This window comes from Esox lucius, chromosome 17 (assembly GCF_011004845.1).
Source record: "Esox lucius isolate fEsoLuc1 chromosome 17, fEsoLuc1.pri, whole genome shotgun sequence".
NCBI classification, from domain to species: Eukaryota; Metazoa; Chordata; class Actinopteri; order Esociformes; family Esocidae; genus Esox; species Esox lucius.
In genome coordinates this window covers 31,868,237-31,890,601 of record NC_047585.1, presented here as the reverse complement: position 1 = coordinate 31,890,601, position 22,365 = coordinate 31,868,237, and the positions used below count along the sequence as shown (strand labels likewise).

General features: G+C 39.4%; 1 protein-coding gene across 3 annotated transcripts; it reads right to left on the bottom strand.

The window, feature by feature from the left end:
• Positions 1 to 1,407: 1,407 nt before the first annotated feature.
• LOC105017087 (nuclear receptor subfamily 4 group A member 1) lies at positions 1,408 to 20,473 on the bottom strand. Of its 3 annotated transcripts, none has more exons than XM_020055183.2 (7): positions 20,212 to 20,473; positions 5,600 to 6,429; positions 5,246 to 5,375; positions 4,834 to 4,997; positions 4,413 to 4,615; positions 4,074 to 4,252; positions 1,408 to 3,706 (listed from the first exon to the last, which is right to left on the bottom strand). In XM_020055183.2, the coding sequence occupies exons 2-7, from the start codon at positions 6,425 to 6,427 to the stop codon at positions 3,444 to 3,446; spliced, it is 1,767 nt and encodes a 588-aa protein (XP_019910742.1). In that variant the 5' UTR covers positions 6,428 to 6,429; positions 20,212 to 20,473; the 3' UTR covers positions 1,408 to 3,443. The 3 variants fall into 3 exon arrangements, with proteins under 3 accessions (XP_019910742.1, XP_010879727.1, XP_010879726.1); XM_010881425.3 differs by lacking the exon at positions 20,212 to 20,473 and adding an exon at positions 11,641 to 11,748; XM_010881424.3 differs by lacking the exon at positions 20,212 to 20,473 and adding an exon at positions 11,583 to 11,737.
• Positions 20,474 to 22,365: the final 1,892 nt, after the last annotated feature.

The following is a 22,365-nucleotide window of genomic DNA, read 5'->3' as shown; positions in this document are numbered from 1 at the left end:
CGCAGATACGTTATAGGAAGTCTTTGGTCAAGACGATAAGCTAACAAGCTAAGTTGTGTCCGAGCAGACATTCCTTGATTGAATTTCTTGCTGAAAAATAGTGTTACAACCTGGTGCTCACTGCAAAATTTTAAGAAAAACTAACATGCATTGTGAGTTGTTTGACTAAACCTTATGCATAATCGAATATTGCTTGGAAGAAGCAATTATATTGCTTTTTAGATAGATTTAACCTTGTGCAAACTGGTCGAAGTACATGTGTTATTGTTCCAGCTAGCGCTAGCTAGTACCATTATGGTTTCATGTTCACTAGACAGCCACCAACGAGTCTCTGAAATATGGCAATGCATCTAACACAATAGATGTCCCAGATTACGGTTTGGTCCCAGATTGGTTCAGCTCTTTACTTTGTTTATCAACTTTAACGCCATTTGAAACGAATGTCTGTGTTCATTGTTCCAGCATCAACGGTTGGAGGTGACACTGCTTTAAACTGGTCAGTATGCTCATAGTTAGTAATGACAGTGTCCAGATTTAAAGAACCGATATTCAACTCACTGCCAATAGGTGGTATTAAGTTACATAGTGCACCTTTAAAATAACAGTGCTTTCCTATGTGGTGTTTCCATAATTTATCACCTTCACACATATATTTGCATGTGGCACAGCAAGAAAGGGACTGCCCACACCTTGGACCCCAGCTTTCTGCCATTTCTTAAAGTAGGAATTTTACTATCCACTGTGTTTCAATATCTGCCTTGCTTGCTCAATTTTGTCTTGTTTGGCATCATCACACCTAGTCTGTACTTTCTGACATTTGCTAATATAAAAGGGCTTTATAAAATAAATGTGATTGATATACTACAGCATAACAGTGCCATATACGGTATACAGTAAATGGTTTGCACAGCTCAGTGAAAGAGTAACTCAAACGGGAAGTACCTACATTTATATTGTGCAGTGTTGCTATTTGTGAATCGACTGGTTAGTATAAGCTATTTTGAGTATTTCATATTTCCTCGACAACTCTGTGGAAAAGACACATACACCCACACGGTAATGATGTCATGTGCACCCACCAGCGTGGCAAAGAGCATGAAAGTTCCCTTTCCATCAGTCTTATCTAAGAACTATGCCAGTGGTTTAAACTAAGTAAACGGACTACTTCCTGTTATGATGTCATGACAGTCAAACCAATGGTTTACAACTTTGGCTGAAGAACAGCCTCTAGACTATAGGAAATAGTTTTGACATCATCTCACGTGGTAAAACCACAGATTTCTTTGAAGATAAAAGGGAACTACAAAGTCTGGTAACACTTGTGATTGTGTGTAGCAAAAATAACATTTGTTATATCAATCTTAAATCAATAATTTAAGAATAAGGGCAAAACATAATTTTTTTAAATGTTCTTTTAATATTAAATACTTTTCTCTGAATATGTATACTTATGTACCACATTACGAAAACTCACAAATATAAAGTATTTCTGTTATAAGCATACACACATTTCACAAACAAACAGAAAAAGAAGCAGGACATTTTTATAAATCTGAATTCTGTGTTAGAACGCTGAAATTCTCTTAGCTGCTCGTGTTTTTGTCACATTTCACTGTATTATGACATCACTTAAATGTTCATTTCAAAAACAAAATTAAAACAACAACTTATAATAAAAGTGCACACGCTCCTCCTGAAGGAGCATGTGTAAGGCAACACTTAGAGTAGCACAGGTTTGTAAAGACAGTTAAGAATAAGGATAGGAACCTGTAAAGCATTAAGGATCACGTACTTGACTGAATCCATGTTACAGCTATATACTGTGAAACTTAATACTCTCCTACATTCATAAAAACAAATGTATTCCAAAATGTACACCCCTAGACTACCCTTAGGATATTCCAAACCATGGGATTCCTAACCTTCAAGTATCTCTTGGTATGCACATGTTAATTTCAGCCAATTGTACATGTCCGTTTGAATGATTCCTAATCTTGTCGTTGTTGACATTAAATAGGTCGTTTTACAGTGTTTCTACCAGTGAGACGGTTGGAATGAAAACCTGAATACAAAGTCCTTCAGGGTGTAATTATTTATACCTTTTTTTTAAAGGCACTTTAAAGCTTTGTAATTCTGCTGGCATGTTTATCTTTTAAGGAATTCATGGCTTTACTCTTTTTGTTTGAAGGACATTTTTTTGGTTTCAGTGATATGATTCTCCTGCCATTAAAAACTCCCAATACTCCCAATACTCCCAATGTGATGCAGGTCAACATTTTGGCACCTTTTAAAGATACATTAAGGCTTTAGGGTTAATGAGCTGTAGGCAGATAAACAGCTTCCATTTGGTCCAAGATTTTCTATAGATGTAAAGTTACTGTATCAGAACTAAAATGTATTTTATTACAATTACTATTATGTTTATGATAATTAAAAAAAACATTTTCTGAAAGAAATTGCTGTTTTTGAGAAAGACTATTGAACTGGAGACCCATGGAGACTCTCCACACTTCAAACAGCAACTAATGATGGCGCATTTCCATACAAAATACAAACCAGTGTTTTACCCAAACGGCTCAGACTTTTCTGGTTCCATATACTCACACCAGCACCCATGTCTCACTGGGGCAAGTCTTGCCCTCACCTAAGGCCAAAGCTAGGCCACTGGTACATTTCAGCTAGTATTTACATATTAATAGCTTACTGTGAACATTAACTCCATCTCTCACATAGCACAACTGTCTTGAAAGATGCAGAGATTGTCCATACTCCCCATATCAAGGCCTGGTGTCACACTCCTGATGAGGGATGGATTTGAGTTGGGATGTGGACACAATAGAATTTTTAAAAGGGGGGGATGAGCAGATGTTCAGGTTTGAATATATTGACTGATTGAATACTTTACTGTCCCTTTAGAGGAAATGTATCTGGCAAAAGTACGGTCCAGATATTCCCCTAAGAGCTGTACGTACAGCACACCATTAGATTTCTCCCAGTATCTCACAGCGTGCATAAACACAAATGTATACATTTTGCATAGCAATAAAACCACTCCACAAAGTGACAACTACAAAAGAGGCCAAAAAGTTCTCTCACGCCTTCTCTTTTGTTGAATACACTTGTCCATGAGAATGTCATGAGATTGTAAAAATAGATATCCAGTTCTATCACCCCCAGGATTTTTGCTTTAAAAACGAAATATAAGAAGAATTGTCTCAGTACTCACTTTGAAGTGGTCACTGGACCAGAGGCAGAATTAGACTTGTCACGATGTGAATACACTGGAAAGGGGCAAGGCCACGTCAGGGGTATGTGCAGGCCTGGTAGTCCCTACTGTCCACATTTAACACTCAGAAGTCCCCAATGCAATGGACTCAGACAAGATCCCCTTATTCACCCTTCTCAGTGTATCACAAACTTTCTTCAACTTTTTAACTGCCTTTTCAGAAAGGTAAGGTATCCATGAAGATTTTGTCTACGATCGGCGGGGGCGGGACCAGGTCCTCCAGTTTCAGGTAGAAGATGCGCTGAAGGCCCTGAATGCAGAGGGTACGCAGCTCCGGAAGCTTCCCGAGTAGGCGGGACAGGAAGTTGGGCTGTGACCGCCCCGAGTCGGAACCACTGCTGGTCACATGGTCCCTCAGACAGGTGATGAGGTGGTTCTGAAACTCTTCTACCCGTTTGGGCTCTTTAAGGCCATGGCGATCTGAGGAGAAACAAAAAAAAAATAATAATTGAATGAATGTATGTTGTGTGTTTTAGTGGAGTAACTAGAACTTAATAGATATATACCTTTCAGCACCTAGCTGACTAAAGAAGAGGCTCACATCTTACAGCTGTGGTTCCCAACTACGGTCCTCAAGTACCCCCAACAGTACACATTTTCATTGTAGCCCCAGCCAAGCACAGCTGATTCACCTTGTCAACTAATTATCAGGCTCTCATTGAGTTGAATTGTGTGTGCTTGTCCATGGCTACAACACAAAGGTGTGCTGTTGGGGTTACTCGAGGACCGGAGTTGGGAACCACTGTCTCACAGTATAGCGCAAATGTCTCTTTGTGAATAGTCTCACCTGTGATGATGACGAGTGCTGCGAGGCAGGCAAATGATGACACGTCCAGGTTCATTCGGTGGAGGCTCTGGGAGAAGTCCATGATGGAGTCGATCCAGTCGCCGAAGCCTCGCACACACTGCATACGGTGAAGTACCACACCATTGCAGAAGATCAGCTTGTCCTTCTCAGGACTTGACCTAGACACACAACAGTCTTAATATCTGTGGCAGAAACACTGTGATTTTTATAAAATATATAGTAAATGTGTGTCTCCCAAATGGCTTTCAATTCCCTATTGAAGTGCATTAGTTCTGAACAGAGCCCAGCCGGCCCGCAGCCAGTAAGTGGTAATCATACCTGTATGCTAACCGCAGTATGAAGAGTTCCACAAACGCAGATTCTAGGAGTAGATCCTGGTCTTCTTCACAGAAGGCAGTGAATCCTGGGATGGTCTTGGCCCATTTCCGGAGTACATCCATGGTGCCGGTCAGTAGGTCATAGAACTGCTGAATGTCGTTGGCATCCTCTTTTTCTGACAGACTGGCCACTGTCTCCTGGTACTGGGGGACGGACAGGAAACAAAGGAATGACCCACTGACGTCCAACATCCCCCATTCATAACATCTAGTATGAAATGTTACCAAGATCACTGCCATCACAGAAGCTTAAATACAAAACAACGATATCAGATATTAGCAACAGCAATTGTAACGACAACTGTCAAACTACTGCAGGCACTTAACAAATGGTGATATGCTGTCACACAGCAAGGTCTAACCTTGGAGTAGTCCAGCTTTCCGATGACAGGGTTGGAGTCTATGTGAGCCCTGACAAGAGAGGTGATGATGTTGACGGGTGGCGTGGAGGGTGCTGACTCCTGCACAGTCTTGGGTTTAGAAGGCAGGCGACCCCTGCGACCTTTCAGGCTGTCTGTGCGCACAACTGTAAGAGAAAGAGAAATTCCACTTATTGACTGTACACATCTGAGATCCTTATGTGAATGTTACTGCAAAGTTCTGTTTCGCTAAACTGCTTTATCTATTTCGGTAACTGTCTTTCTATGACTTGGCACTGTAAAGCTTCTGTTTTGCATGGCTGTCATTCCAAGCTTGGGTTTCACATCACAAGCCAGTGTGAGCTTGGGTTTCACATCACATAAACTAGTCAGAGAAAGGGGGTGTGACACGTACCTTCTTTTACCATTCCCACCATCAGGCACTTCTGGAAACGGCAGAATTGGCAACGGTTCCGCCTCCTCTTGTCTACTGGACAGTCTTTGTTGGCTAAACACACATATTTAGCATTCTTCTGTACAGTTCTCTGTAAGAGGAGAAAAATAAACAAAAGAACAGTATGGTTATTTTCCTGGAAATCTCAGTTTTCCCCTTTCATTTTTTGTTTCTAACAAATGAGCACTCCTGGAACTATAGCCAAGTAATCGTATGAGTGTTTGTATTATTATCTGTAACTGAATCTTTAAAGATTATAATGTGTAACTGAATCTGCCTGTGAAATAGTAATAGAACCACTGTGATGCTTCCTACCTTAAAGAACCCCTTGCAGCCCTCACAGGTGCGGACGCCATAGTGCTGACAAGAGGCGTTGTCCCCGCAAACCGCACAGCGGCCCTCATTGGCCCCAGGGCTGGAGGTCTTAGGGAAGGACATGGGCCCCTCCATGAGCCCCTGGTTGTCCAGCGACCCCGGGTCAAGGGCCAGCGGTGTGTAGTGGAGAGGTGAGGCATGCTGCTGGGAGGGCTGGAAGATTGGGTCCTCCTCAGTCTGCTGGGGACACTGGTGCTGCCCCAGGGGGGAGTGCTGCTCCGCAGGGGGGTTGAAGGTAAAGAATGAGGGCTGCTGAGCCAGGCCTGACTTATCGGCACCCCAGCACCCAGGGCCTGGGGAGTAGGGGCTAAACGGGGAATCCCAGGCTGAACCGGGCTGGCTCTGGAGGCCTGGAGTAGGTGGGGAGGCGGCTGCCGACACAGGGCTGCCATAGTAATCAGAGCCACAGGAAGACAGCGTCTCGTCGAGGTAGCTGAGTGCGAAGGAGCCCGGGTAGCAGCCATACACCTGGAGGTCATCCAGTTTGAAGGCAGAGTGCTGAGCCTGAGGGCTGGAGCTGCCGCCGGCCACGTGGCCAGGAGGAGGGGCATTGGAGGCAGTGATTTGGCAGGAGTATGCGTCAAACTCGCCCACGTAGCCACTGGCCACCAGGGTGTTGATGCTGGGGAGGGGTGAGGCTGACAGCTGGTCCCGCTGGGCGCCGATGTCCATGGCCAGCTTGGCACTGAGGTCGGGGTTCAGGAACTCAGAACTGAAATAATTGCTGTCGAAGGGCACAGTTCCATACTGAGTTTGAACACAGGGCATCACTAGAAAAAAGATAACAATATTTAAGGGACATATTTCAAAACCATATATATGCTCACATAATCATCCTTTTGAAATCTCTTTCCAGCTGAAAAGCCATAACTCACAAACAAATCATTGGTTTAGAAGACAAAATAAGAGTGATAACCAATTCTAGACAATTAAAACAGAGAGCAGTCATCCCACTCCCTAAAAAACCTGTTGCACACCTGAACCTCATTTTGATGGTGATTGCTGGTGAGATGTCTGAAACATGGTGAAGTCACTCTTAGACAGGCTGAGATCACTTTTTAAAACTGTGTGTTTTTGGAGAAACTACGTAATTTCAAGGGGTGATCATGTGACTGGAGTGCACCTTTAAGCAACAACTTGGAAATTACACTAGGACCATCATCTACAAACTTCCTCACTAAACACTAAAGTCAACAACACTGAAGAAAATATACAAGTCATGAAGATCCCTCCTCTAACAGTGCATCTGACCATATTCAATGCAGAAGCGATCTAATTCCTGCCCTCTCCTTATGATGCCACAGCTTTAGGCCTCTTGGAATCCCTTCTGAGATTCAGAGAAAGCCTGGAAAGCCGTCTCCAGCTGGTAGGAAGATAGCCTTGCCAGAATATATTATATTACTGGTTTTTGATGGTTTGAAAACCCTTCAACTGTTCTGAACTGTGCAGAAAAAATGAATACAACCCCAGGGAGCTACCTGCTTAAGAGCTAATGTTAGCTTTGCCCTAGCTTGTGAATAAGCTATGTACGAAAATTTGCTGAATATTGTTATGCATTTCATTTTTCATAGGTTTTGTTATGTTGCACAAAAAGTCCCCAAAATAAGTCCCCAAAATAAAATTCCACAGCAAATTCTTTTGTTGTATATGCCCTGTTTACATATTAGCAAGACTCACATCCCTGAGCATGTGTGCCAAATCACATGAGTCAAACACATCAAGTGATAAAAATATGTGCTCATTATAGCATCACAGTGGAGTCAATCTGAATGTGTTTGCATTTGTTGAGTCCCTGTGCACAGCACCAACAAGCTTGGGATATCAAGTATATAAAACATTGGCCTAGATGTGACCATAGAATTCTATGGGAATTACCATATTTAGTAAAGTTTACATAATATAATTATAGCAAAGTGGATGTAGAAATGTATGGAGATAAAAAATATTTCAAAATGTTGTAAACTTGTAAGTAGCGAGTCAAAATTATATACAGCGAGTCACAAATACATAATGCAAAGGTCAAATAAAAATCACTGTCAAGAAATATATGCATATAGTTTCTCAAACATATGTCAAAATCCCAAAACAAATGGTGAATCATTAACAAAAACAAGGGATGATTAGCAAATAAATGTAAGTTTTTGTGAATGTTATAGCATTTGTCACTTGCATTTTACAGATTTGTGACTTGCATTATATTTGTGAGTGGTCTTACAAATTTGTGTGTTGCACCGGACAGTTATGAGGGCTGCTACATATTTGTGAGTTGCATTTTATGGATCAGCTGCATACGGGATCCAGATTAGGACCTCCTTAGTTCTGGTTATGCTTAGGCACCAGAACACAGTTTCAGATAACACAGTACATAATTACTTGTATACATAAAGTGTTGGGTAATAAGTATGATTTATGTTTACATATTTCCATAGAAATGGCTCCAAATAGAGGCACATACAGGGAGGGTTAAGGTAAAATGCTAGGGAAGATGAGTGGTTGATAGATGAGGCCAATAAAGGAACTCAGAATGTCAAGGACCCATAAGGTCAGCCAGATGGATGTCCTAAAGTAACTCAGACCCCTTAAAATTGACCTTGAAGCAATCCCAATTGAGTCTACCCCAAGAGGTGGAACAGCTCCCTTTTTAAGAGCAATGTGAACACCAACCTCTCTGCGTTTGATTTTCCATCACCGTGCAAAAGGCTACCATAACAGCTTATATTGGTGCCACAAACGAGTGAAGATGATGCACAATTTTCAAGGATGTACATAAATTCCTAAATATTGAGTTTTTTGCTGACACAATGCTCATTTTCAACATGTGATTTAAAGACCACAAAAGAGCTTCACGTTTATCAAATTATGGAGTTTGAAAAATGTGTCAAAAGACATATTTGGTGAAAACCACAACTGACCAAAGAGCTCAATTTGCATGTCACCCAACAAATGTAAATTCCTTGACCTTGAAAAAAATGCTATTTTGACACACACAGCAATTAATAAATTAAATTAATCACAGTTCTCTTTATACACTAGGGTGAAATAAAAAATTACATAAATGCTCACTGTATTTACACTGCCCTTGCCTTTAAATGAGTACTTAGTGCTTTTGCCAGTTCACTTAAACTATGTTGTGGTCAGAGTACTCTTTACATTCACATTGCTATGTTTAGAAAGTAACCAAGATCTTCTTCCAGCATTCACTCAAAGCACTCTGGGTAATTACAAAGTGCCGGACATGCCATTCCATTAGAACCTGTTCTCGGACTGCTAGGGAATATACCCAGGGGTGCGCGTGAGTCGAAGGGAGGGGGAAATGTATCAAACCCTGCATCTACGAATGCCCATGTGCTTGGCCAATGAGTGCGTTCCTGTGAAAGACGTTGAGCCATCAGCTAGTGCGAGGACACGTTCTTTGATAGTAGGCCGGTGTGTAGATCGACCCCTAGTCTATAAGCACAGAAACATATTCTGCACTTGAGCAGTAATAAGAGTGCTCTTAAAATAACACTCATCAAAATCTGTTGTCTACTCCTAATAGCCCATTAGCCTACTTTCATCACTCACTGTATTGGGCCTATTCCAAATAAAAGCTTATTACCACTTCATCCACAACTGTGCTGGTTTAGTAACCTAATGTTAAATCAAATCTGAATCACGTAGGGATAATGATTAATGATCGCCCTGATGATGCCCTACTTTGAATGCCTAATGTGGGTGTTTGACGGAATTCATAAGAGAAAGGGATATTGAGATAATAGGCGGTGTAGGCATAGGTTAGGTAGGGGTTTCCAAACGTATTTATATCATATTTTCTTCTGCAACCCTACCATGTGAAAAAAACTTTGCGATATTCTTTAGCTATGAGCCCGTCCAAAATAATTTTACTGATTTACTGATTTGTAATAACATTTCAGTGCATATAGTTCAGAAGGCAAGGAAGATCACCCATTCCCATAGCTAGGGAAACACTGGCCTAACGCAGATTTTGCAATAACGATGCAATAACGATTTAATAGGCTACATCTGCTGGTAGCCTACTCAGTACAAACACTGCATTTCACTGCTGGCTTGTCTCAGAAGCTAAGCTGGGTACTCTGGCTGGATGGCTGGATGGGGGTGCGTTTCACTCTAGTTGAAAGATCAAATCTCAATGACCCAGTTCAGTGAAGGGGACACTGCTGTGTAGGGTGCCCTCTTTCTGATAGGAATTCAAACTGGTATTCTGACTCAGTGAACACTAAAGACTCCATTTATTGTAAGAGTTGGGGTATTTACCCCATTGTCTTGGCAAAATGTCCACTGTGGCCATCATATCATCATGTTTGCCTAATCTTGCACAGCTTCCAACTGGCTTATTTATTCAAACATTTCCCCACCCGAACAAAACAATAATACTATTGGTAACAAGATAGTATATGAACAACTGCATACTGAAAAATGCTGTGATTTAAAAAAATAAACCCAATATAAGCTTTCAGAAGTATCAGTGATTTTTTTTATCTTGTGTTGTGTTTGTTAAATAATATAGAGTAATTATTCTCACATGATTCAAACCCCAGTTAAAACCGCCTATAAGTCTCTTTTAAAGCATATAGATCACCATCTGCACATTGTGTCACCCCAAAACCACAGACTTTAGGCAAACCAAAGCCAGGCAAACTTCTTCAGATGGTCTGGGCTTTAGTTTGCTTCAGTGTCTCTTTTTAGAAGTTAGAGTTCCTTTGGAGTGTTTACATTAAGTGAACTACAGTGAGTTTACAAACTTAAATTCAAAAGGGAACAAGTGTGAAAACACCCTGAGTTTCCTTGGAGTATACATCCTGGCAGATGTATGATAGGGGCACATTTATTGTTTAAAGAGAGGAACAGAACTTCACGTCTCTATATCACATGTGTAAGCAGCACGAACTTTTAAAGTTGACTTCGAGTTGAATTTACCAGAAGTAGTTTTGTAAAAAATGACTTAAAGTGAGAGTGTTCTGCCCCATGCAGTGCCTCGCTAATTTACAAGTCTTCGCTTACTTTGGTGAGAGAAACTATACACCTGTTGCATACAAACTAAAGTAAGAAACATCCTTGACCTACAGAAAGGGTGCAAATGGTCTCACGTTAACCTCTGAACCCGTGTGTAACATGCGCCTAGGGGATATGTGTGCTGCATCAGATAAGCTGAGGACAACAGACACAACAGTGAGAGATTCGATATCTCTGCTACCTTCTCTTGGGCATCCAGTGAAACTGCTCGCTGTATCGCCACCTGTCTGCCTTTCATCATCAGTTGGATAGCCTAAGTTGGTAGCAAAGTTATGTATAAGCCTATTTATGTCATATAATTAAACGAGGCATACGAATCTTTAAAAATCTTACCAATAACAGCAGTATCTTTCAGTATTGCAAGATGCGAAATCATTAAGGTTACATAGCCTAGTCAAATAATATTATTAAAAATTAAGGCTACATAGCTAAATAATAAGAATAAATGTAAATGCAACAAGTTGAATTAACATTAGAGACCCTGTTAAACAACACAGGCTGCAAGCGGGCGGTATTAAAACAGCAATGCAAGAACTCAGTAACTGAGGAGCGAAGTAGGCGGCTGTTTGAAACATAACATATTGGGGTAGTGCTCGAATGCAGTCAAGTCTACAAGATACCCAAGACTTCAAGTATTTGATCTGACACGTTATTAACTTATTATTGGATTGACAGTTTCAGCAGCCTATTCAAGTGGTGTAGCATGTATACAGTGTTTTGTATCTGGGTTAAGCCTCTAAAATATAGAATGAGACAAGGCTTCCAACGTAATAACATTATCAAGAAAATTAAAATACAATTATTGCAAATAAACTGCTACAAATGAACACATCTTTATATTATGCGTTTTAGAAGGGTAACCTTTTAAAAAATATAATAGCATCCTTACCAATCGAATCCATAGAATGCACTAGCAATGAAGATCATGAGGAATATATTTTACTAACCTGCTCTATAAATCCTCTAAATTCTTTAGCCAACTTCTCATTTATTCCGAGTGATGGAGAGTATCAACTGTGATTCAACCTTGTTCTACAGTTCAGAAAGTAAATGAAATCCTCAGACTTCGGGGAGCGCGTAATATATACAGTCAATTATTTTTTTGCCGTTACGTCAAAGTCGTCCCGGCTCTAGGCGTGGTTTACCCATAAATGGCAAACAGGGCGGTGAATTTTCCGGGTCAGGAGCCAATGGTATTCTTCTCTCTTAGACGTCCTCACACTCTGACGCACGCTCGGGATTCCATTGACGCAAGCGCCAGCAGAGTGTCTGATCTAAATTTAGAACCGGTTACAAGACTGGGCTATTACTGGGATAAGCTAAAAATAAACATCTGAAGATGACACTTTAATGCTTAAAGTGAATTTAAAAATGTATAACTCCCAAATGAGTGCCAGAGATAACGTAATTATGGTTTTGTAATCTCAAGTTCCTGCAGTAAATTGAGTTCGGTCATGATCTACTTTTGTTGAATTTACATGTATTTATCCAGAGCTAATCAGGCTATTCAAATGGTATTTATGTCTATTCAAACAAATAATTTGCAAAAAAGGGCCAATGTTGAGGGAGTTTATATAGGCCAGTCCTCCTCAATTGCTTTAGACCAGGCCTAAATGAATAGGTAAGGTTTAGTTGTAGGGTTATCTGAAGTACAATGTAACAATTAATAATCATAGCCTAATACTTAACTACTACTGTACATACAGGAAGGCTCGTTTAAAGTGCACTGCATATGAATGATTGGCCAATATAGCCTATAGCCTTATTAGGCCTATGTCACAGTTCTCCAGAATAGGGTGGAGGATTGTGATATTGAGTGGGTGGCAGTTTGATTTCAACTTCTAAAACGGTGAAACAAAAGATGGAACACAGATGGAACTTAGAAACCAAAAGCAAACTATATAGAAAAAGAATGAAAAGCAACACACTGCCATCTACAAAACAGGTATTCAATTAAGTGCATAACATGATGCTGACAAACAGGACTCAAATACGACTTGGGCAGCTTGCTTGTCAAATGGAGACATACAGACCTGGCAGTGTTTACTGAACCCAGTGGTCAAGCACAGCTTGGTCCAGGTCAAGTTGTTAAACGACCCATCGGGTGCAGGACATCAGTGGAAACTAAATTGTTACAATGAAGCAGCGTTGAGCTCTTCACATCTCCAGAGGTCTGCTGCTGATGCACATGTACTGCTGCAACATGTTTTTGAATCCAGCCCATTGCCCGATCAATAAGAACTACTGACCATTCTATCCTAGTTAAACCCAAAATATCTTAGTGTGCAAAAGAAAAGCCAAGCTCTGGTGGCAATTCAACAAGGAGGAAACATCTGCACAGGGCTGCAACAAAAGTATTGTTAGGTACATTTTGTAAAATGTAAATTACCCGAGAAACTTACAGTGAGTGCATACATATTCAAATTTCTACTGGCTCCCTGCGTAAATGAAACACGCAACCATTCTGTTGAAGCTACATACTCCACCAACTGAACTATTGTTTATGAGATTCTTTTGTACTGCAAACAAGATCAGACAAGTGTATTCCTACAGCCCTAAAGCCCTCCAAGGGAGTAAAAAACTGTACATTTTTGGAATACATACCCCGTTGTCCTGGAGGGCTGGGAGCATAAGGCTTTGGGGTTGGTTCAAACAGGACACCATTTTTTATAACGGAAACTCAGCCCTATTGGAAGAGTTTGACGATTCTTGTTTGACTATCTCCACATCTTATTTGTTTTTTAAACTTACACTTCTGTTCAAAAGTTTGTGGTCACTTCAAAATATCCTTGTTTTAAAACAAAACATGCATGAAATGTGTTTGAATAGGAAATATAGCAAAATTAATTAAGTCATTGACAAGGTTGGAAATAATGATTTTTAATTTAAATAATAATTGTGTACGTTAAACCATCAAATTTCAATCAAATTTATTTATAAAGCCCTTTTTACAACAGCAGTTGTCACAAAGTGCTTTACAGAGACACCCGGCCTTAAAAACTTTGCTTTTGTCAAAGAATCCTACGTTTGAAACAATTACAGCCTTGCAGACTTTTGGCATTTTAGTTGTCAATTTGTTGAGGTAATCTGACAAGATTTCACCCCATTGCTTCCTGAAGCACCTCCCACAAGTTGGATTGACTTGATGAGCACTTTTTACGTACATGTACCATATGGTCAAGCCCACAACAGCTCAATTGGGCTGAGATCCAGTGACTGTGCTGGCCACTCCATTACTGACAGAATACCAGCTTACTGCTTCTTTCCTAAATAGTTCTTGAATAGTTTGGAGCTGTGCTTTGGGTCATTGTCCTGTTTTCTGAGAAAATTGGCTCCAATCAAATGCCATCCACAGGGTATGGTGTGGTGTTGCAAAATGGAGTGATAGCTTTCCTTTTTCAAGAACGCTGTACAAATCTTTCACTCTACCACCACCAAAGCACCCCCAAACCATCACATTGCCTCCACTATGCTTGACACATGGCATAAAGCACTTCTCCAGCATTGTTTCATTTGGTCTGTGTCTCACGAATGCTCTTCTTTGTGATCCGAACACCTCAAATTTAGATTTGTCTGTCCATAACACTTTTTTCCAATCTTCCTCTGTCCAGTGTCTGTGTTCTTTTGCCCATCTTAATCTTTTCTTTCTATTGGATAGTTTTGGAAATGGCTTTGTCTTTGCAACTCTGCCTAGAAGGCCAGAATCCCGGAGACGCTTCTTCACTGTTGACATTGAGACTGGTGTTTTGTGGGTTTTTCAAACTAGACACTCTTATTTGTCCTCTTGCTCAGTGTTGCACCCGGACATCCCACTCTTATTTCTATTCTGATTAGTGACAGTTTGTGCTGTTTTGTGAAGGGACACAGTGTTGTACGAGATCTTCAGTTTCTTGCCAATTTCTCACATGGAATAGTCTTCATTTCTCAGAAGAAGAATAGAATGACAAGGTTTCAGACGGAAGTTATTTGTTGCTGGCCATTTTGAGCCTGTAATCAAACACACATTTGCTGATGCTACAGATACTCAACTAGTCTAAAGAAGGACCGTTATTTTGCTTCTTCTATCAACACAACAGTTTTCAGCTCTGCTAATATAATTGCAAAAGGGTTTCCTAATGAACAATTTGCCTTTTAAAATGATAAACTTGGATTAGCAAACACAACATGCCATTGGAACACAGGCCTGATGGTTGCTGATAATAGGCCTCTGTTCACCTGTGTAGATACCCAATAAAACTCAGCCATTTCCAGCTATAATAGTCATTTCTAACATTAACAATGTCTACACTGTATTTCTGATCAATTCTCATTCTGTCAGCTGAATGCCACTGGGGGTGGTTAAATGTGCATCTCGGTATCGATCCGGATAAGCTCGCCGAAACCTAATTTTAACTCTTACAATCAGAGTGGAAAATGGGAAAGTAACCTCAGATTAACATCTAGGGCAACTTTGCGTGATGTCAAAAGAGTACCGGTTGGATTGATCTTTCGGCATTGACTTCAAATGAATGTGACAACATATTGTTGGTGGCTTTCTTACATGATACGCTTTATCATGCTGTGACTTAAGTGTCCTGACGTAGAACGCTTACTTGGGTAAACCAATCACAACGTTTAGGAAAGACAATGCATATTCTCTCTCTTCCTGGGGCACTAAACTAGGAAGCCATTGGACATTCAACCACTGGTTTACTCACACCATTTGTCTTTTTCATTAAAAACTAACACTAAAAACAACAATGGAAGGAAAAAGGGCATTTGGACAGTGAATGGACAGTGGAAAGAGGGTGTTGCTTGGTATCTATGCTGAAGGAGAAATCTAGATGCAAATACGATCTACATCTACAGAGATTTCCAAATATCTGAGTGGCCGGGGAATACACTGCACGAAACAACAAATAATTTGCTAATAAATAAAAATCATTGATTAAATAAATACAAAGCTTGGTCCGCTTCCTTCATCTCTGCTGACACTATAAATGACGATCATATAAAACATTGCCAATTTCTATCCAAAACAAAGAATATCGAAACAATCCCACATTTTCTGAGTGAAAGGGGTATTAGTTGAGTCAGAAAGTGTGAATGGTGTGACAGAAAAATATTGGGCATCAGATAGCAATGGGGCAATATGACATTAAAAACCAAGGCCTGGTTTACCAGACCCAGATTAACGTAGTAGTTTTGGCCTAAAAATGCATACAAGCAATGTGTGCGTTTGTGTAACGAAATTAAGAACATGAGTAAATTCCAAAGTTACCTTTAAACGCAACAGAGTTGACCAAAAAAATAAATAGCCCCTCATCTATTCATCTGTAATTCCCATCGCGCATTATGACAATAATTAAGTCATAATGCTAAGCCCCGAATGTATTGTGATCCTTGCGACGCCTCTTCCCAGAACATTGCTTGGGCTCAGCTCAAAACAAGGGTCAGTGTCCATTATGTTTGAGGGGTGAATAGCACAGGGAGACTTATACCTCAGCCTTCCACATTTAAACTGCTAAAAATATTGTTTATGAATGGCTGAAACAGTAGAGACAATTTATGTAGCATACAAATATCAGAGAACAACCTTAACCTATGCACAAGGCCCATTTTGTAACCTTGCTGTACATATGAGCACTTGCTATGTCTGTACTCTGCTTTCTTTGTGCAGGCAAGTCAGGGGCATGTCAGTGCAATGAAAATCATGATTCATGTCTCAATACCTGTGACTTCGACTCCCTCCCAATCATAGTACAAAGTATATGCAGTAAAACCCAGTATGCTGTAGATTCAATATTGAAGCGCCTGTTGCACTGTAGCTGGAAGCCTCAGGTTTCTCACCAAACCCCTGGGGGAGTTTACGAGTGCAGCCCTAAAACACACACCACTATATGACCTCACTGCTGCAGGCCACTCACGCCCTCTGGGTTTAGGTTCACTGTAAGAAAAATTACTGATACTTACGACAAATGTTTTTTTAATTTTTTGCCATTGATTTAACATTCTGATTGTTATTTTTCTAGATAGATTATTGTGTTTTGTCTTTTTCTCAAATAAATGCAATTCACTAAATTGGTTCTGATAGTAGTAAACCTCATATTCATATGTAATGTGGAAATCAGGAAAAGGTTTTTCTTGAAATGCACATTTAGTACCCTAGATTTAAGCCTATGGCTAAGAAAGAACATTTTCCATTGATAACACCCATCAGAACAAGATGGCATACTTATGCCCCTAATCCCTATGCAATTTGTTATATTTTTTTATTGTCCCTGATCATCACCTGAGATCAAAGATGCATGTTTGGATTCATAGTCTGATTTTATTTTCCAGATTTACAAGACAGGTCAACATATCAAATTTCACTGGTGACATATGTCTGCTAGGGTGCCTTCTAAATGTCAAACATAAAACAAGTGGGCCAGGCTAAAGAATGTATTAAATCAATTCAAGAACATGCTGTCAAAAGCAGCTTACTAAAATAGTAGCCTAATGGTAGGAATATCAAACACATCTGTTGACAACATTTTAGCCTACAAGTAAACAGAACTAGGCCAACTGTTTACACCATTTTACCAACAACTACAAAGATTTGCTGCCTAATAATCTAAACATCAATGCACCTGTGTAAATGATTTGGTCAAAACACAGTTTCTTGAGTATGAGTACAAGAACAGCCCACAGAGATTAGCACATCATAACTAAAATTCCACAGCCACTCTGTTTTATTTCTATAAACAGTTGTATTCATCCAGGATGTCCCAAGAAGATCAGCAGACTTTTCACAAAGAAGATGCTTTCTCCATGCTGAACGCAAGAGGCCCACAAGAGAATGACCGAGTGGTGGTCGATGAAACTGGAAGACTGACGCCAACAGTTTCCAATCTACTAGATCATTCACAGAGTAAATTTGGAAGTCTCCTAAACTCCAACTGATTAAGGGGTCATGTGAGTTTACGTGGCTAAAAAGGATGGCGCTGCGTTAGTGACCTTTCTTCTCTCCTAGATATAAACGTCTGTATAAAGCTTTGGTCTGGACGCAAGGCTTAACCTTTTTTTGGAAATAATTATTATATTTTAGCATTTACATCAAAGGCGTCAAACTCATTCCATGGAGGACAGAGTTTCTGCAGGTTTTCACTCCTAACTTGTAACTAGTTATGGCCTCCCCTCACCTAGTTATCTAGTTCTAACTGGATACAAATTAAAAGGAAAAAATGTAGAATGAGTTTGATATCTCTGCATCGACAAAATCTGTATTTTACAAAATACTTTTGATATATTCACAGTACCTCCTGAATTGCCAGGAACTACAACCCTGTTTCCAAAAAGTTGGGACACTATATTAAAAAGGAAAATACATAAAATGTTGAAACTGAGAAATGTTATTGTTTCTGGAAAGATACATGCCCACTTAGAATTTGATGCCAGCAACACATTTCAAAACATTTGGGACAGGGGCATGTTTTTCCACTGAGTTGCATCACTTCTTTTAACAATATTCTGTAAGCATTTGGGAACTGTAAAGACCAATTGCTGTCATTTTGAAAGTGACATTTATTTCCATTCTTGATACAGGATTTCAGCTTCTCAACAGTTCGCGGTTTCCTTTGTCGTATTTTTCATACCATAATGCGCCTGATGTTTCCAATAGGTGCCAGGTCTGGACTGCAGGCAGGCCAGTTTTGCACCCGGACTCTTTTACTATGGAGCCATGCTGTTGTAATACATGCAGAATGAGGTTTGGCATTGTCTTGCTGAAATGAGCAAGGCCTTCCCTGAAAAAGACGTAATCTCAATGGCAGCATATGCTGCTCCAAAACCTATATATATTGTTCAGCATTAATGGTATCTTCTTTGCATGGTAGAGTTTTAACTTTCATTTGTGGATGCAGCAACATACTGTACTCACAAACAATGTTTTTTGGAAGTGATCTTGAGCCCATGTGATTTCCACTACAGAATCATGGCTGTTTATAATGCAGTGCCGCCTGAGGGCCCAAAGATCATGGCCATCCAATTTTGGTTTTCGGTCCTTGTCCCTTGTGTTCAGGGATTTCTCAGATTTCTCTGAATCTTTTAATTATGTACCGTAGATGATGAGATCCCCAAACTGTTTGCAATTTAACATTATTCTTAAATTGTTGCACTTTTCGGTCTTTCACAGAGTGGGGAACCCATCCTCACTTCTGAAAGACTCATCCTCTCTGGAATTATGTTTTAATATCCAATCATGTTACTGACCTGTTGCCAATTGACCTATTTAGTTGTGTGATATTCCACCAGGTTTAGTTTTTTAGCATTACACAACTTTTCCAGTCTTTTGTCGCCTCTATCCCAAACTTTTGGAAACGTGTTGCTGGCATCAAATTCAAAGTGGGCAAATACTTTTCCAGAAACTATAAAATGTCTCAGTTTCAACATTTGATATGTTGTCTTTGTAATATTTTTTTGAAATATTGGGTTTAAATGATTTGCATTCTGTTTTTACTTACATTTTACGCAGCATCCCAACTTTTGGAAATTATGATTACTGTATCAAGGGGGCATGTTTTTTTTAACTCACTGTCCCATAGGTGCATAATATAGTGAAGGGTGTCATTTAGGATGCAGCTCTGTTATGGGCTGTTATTTTCCAGATATTTTAGGAAGATAATGATTATACCATACATATGAAAAATAACCATGCACTGGAACGGCTTGTCAAAGGACAACGTTTGTACAATCCTGTCTCTATTGGTTACAATAAAGGAATTTAAAACAATGGCACGACTTGTCTCCTGCCCTTCTCTTACCCGAAATAGTATTAGCTAGTCCAGAGTGATTTAGGGTGGAAAATAGTACTGCGTGTGTCAGCAAGTATAACCAGACAACAAGTCAAAGCAAACTGATATCTGCGAAAAAGTTTAAATGGGTAATATTTCAGGCACACGAAACATCTAAGGCACACGCAACAATTTTGTTGTAAAAATGTATTTCAGAAAATGCACTTCAAACATTAAATGCAGATGTCTTTTGGTCATGTATACTAGTCGTACGGTTAAATGTAAACCATTCTTAGTACAGGCAAGGGAACGTCTACCAAATGAAGGCAAAAATGTTTATGATAGTGCCACTACCACAGTCACTTCTCATCCATTCTACTTCACAATACTTGCCTTGGAGTTAGTGTATTATAATCAAATATCAAACAAAACGAAATGTCAGTTTACGATTTGTAATTCAGTAAAATAAGAGAATTCAAGGTTTTGAATACTTTTTAGCCATTGTATCAGTGAATATATGAAACAATTAGAAAATGTTGATGGACAGGATTGGACACATGATGTTGTATTATTGTTTGAAACAGACAAATGCATTACAATAATTTTGCACATTTGTAGCACGATAGCAAGGCAAATGGTGTTGCCAATTCATACAAATGTTAAGAATTTTAGATAATTATGTAATGTGCTATGTGCGATTTAGGTCTATTTAACAATAACTGCTAAAATACAAATATACATTTTTTAAAAGGATAATTAACTTGCCTGTGCATCTTGTAACTAGCTTTGTTCAGCTTCACGGAAAACCAATTTCAAAGCGTAACACAGCTTACTTCTCTCCCGTAGGTCCGCTAGCTCAGGATAAGCACGATTGTGTTTGCATACATTACACAACTCAGTGCCCTTACTGTTTTACTTTCAATATTTGAGCAGTTTCTAAAGACTAAAGAACAACATCAACAGCAAAGTCCTTAGGACAAAGTCAGCTTTTCTTCATTGCTTTCTTCGGGTAATTTGTTGCTCGTTTTCCAGCGAAATTAACTTCCCTTGTTCCATTCATAGAATGGGAGATGCTTGTCTGGAGAAGAACAACGAGGGCTAGTCTCTCCGATGACGTAAATCAAAGGATGGCCTACTCATTGACGTAGGTGGAATCCCTGCATGTGACGTAGGTCAGATCTGTAGATGTCGGGGAGACGGGGACGTCCAAAATAAGTAAAATAATGAAACAGAAAGCAATTGTCTAAAAATAGATGTCGGAAAAAAATATTTAATTTAAATTGTTGATGTCTATTGTCAGATAGGCCAACATCCTAGCTTTCAAGTTCTATGTCACCTAATGTTTTCTTTCATTACATTTTAGCTAGGCCGCACAGATATTGAGGAATTTTAGGGGAATTTATGAAATAAATATATCCATCATAAAACAAATTAATAAAAAGGGAAATATAGAATTAATTTATTCATGTAATGATTGCAGTCGTTGTGAAATATGTCGTTATTGTATCCTTCACTGAATCTGTCACTTTCACCCATCAAAGTTGGAAAGGCGGGCTCTACCGAATACTGTTTTTTGATTGGTGCATCGACTTAATTCTGTGGCGCACATGCATTAAAGCTGCACCCAGCTGCGCTGATGACTTGGTGAGGAAAATGCTTTCTACTGCAGATTAAATTGTAACTGTCTTTCAAACTGCCTCTCTTTAACCAGCTTACTTCATTGGTAGCCTACTATATTTTCATAATGTTTGTGAACACATTGATAGCGAATACAAAGCATTTCTACCACTGAACTAATTTAGGAAGGGGAAACAACACCTAGTAGCCAGTTGTAGCCCGATAGATGTGCAGAAGGGAACCGGACTAGCCAGTAGATCGGTATGTTACATTTTCTATTTATACTCGTTCTCAGTTTTAGTGTGCCTCATGGTCAAAACAACACACAAGCCCCCCAAAAAACCGCAACCCACGATAGACAATATTTCCATGCGACTTTCTGAAAAAATAAGCCAAAGTCGCTTATAATAAGGGGAAATGACAACCCTGACAATGAAGTCGATTCACCAATCAAAAAACAGTAGAGCCCGCCCTTCCAAATTTGATGGGTGAAAGTGACAGATTAAATGATTGATTCAATAATGACAGATTTCACAATGACTGCAACCACGAAATAAATAAACGTTAAATGTAGAAATACACCATTAAATATGTCACATGTTTTGTATAAATTATTTTATTTATCATTAAAATTATATATTTCCCTTATATATTTAATTATTTCATGGTGTAGGCCAATATATAAGTCCCTAAAATTCCTACATACTCAAAAGCTCTTATGAATACATCTCCAATGAGATGGTTTACCTTTTCTGTCATGCTTTAAGTGCTTTTGGCAAATGTATTACATAATTTCGCAAGCTTTGATAACTTTACACTTTTTTCCAATGAATTTAGCGGATGCTTTTATCTGAGCGACTTTCTTTTGTAGCCTAGCTTAAATGTAAAAATTGTGGCACATTTTTGTCTTGACATTTGAATTAATTCATGTCGATATGAAAGAAGAAATTTTCAGAATTCATCAATTTTTGAAGATGAATATTCTTGTGTGAATGATTATTTTTCAGTCATTTTAAGTGTTTGGATGCTTGGATTCTGTCACTGTTATTGTGTTAATAAGAGATTGACAGTTTAACCATGGGTAGTGGAAGCCCATTAGCCACTAAAAGCCTATTATGTGGGATGGGATTGAAGAAGAGAGCAGGCCTAAAAAGTTTCAAGTTCCTCGATTTCCACATCACCAATGAAAAACATGGCCCATACAGAGTTGTGAGGAAAACACGTCCGTGCCTTTCCCCCCTAGGAGTCTAAAGAGATTTGGCAAGGTCCCTCCTCAAAAGGTTATATAGCTACACAATTAAG

Coding starts and splice junctions, on each gene's coding strand:
- LOC105017087 (XM_010881424.3), bottom strand. Junction 4,616..4,833: donor GAAAGCTGGACTACTCCAAG/GTTAGACCTTGC, acceptor TCCGTCCCCCAG/TACCAGGAGACAGTGGCCAG. Junction 3,707..4,073: donor AGCACTCGTCATCATCACAG/GTGAGACTATTC, acceptor GTTTCTCCTCAG/ATCGCCATGGCCTTAAAGAG.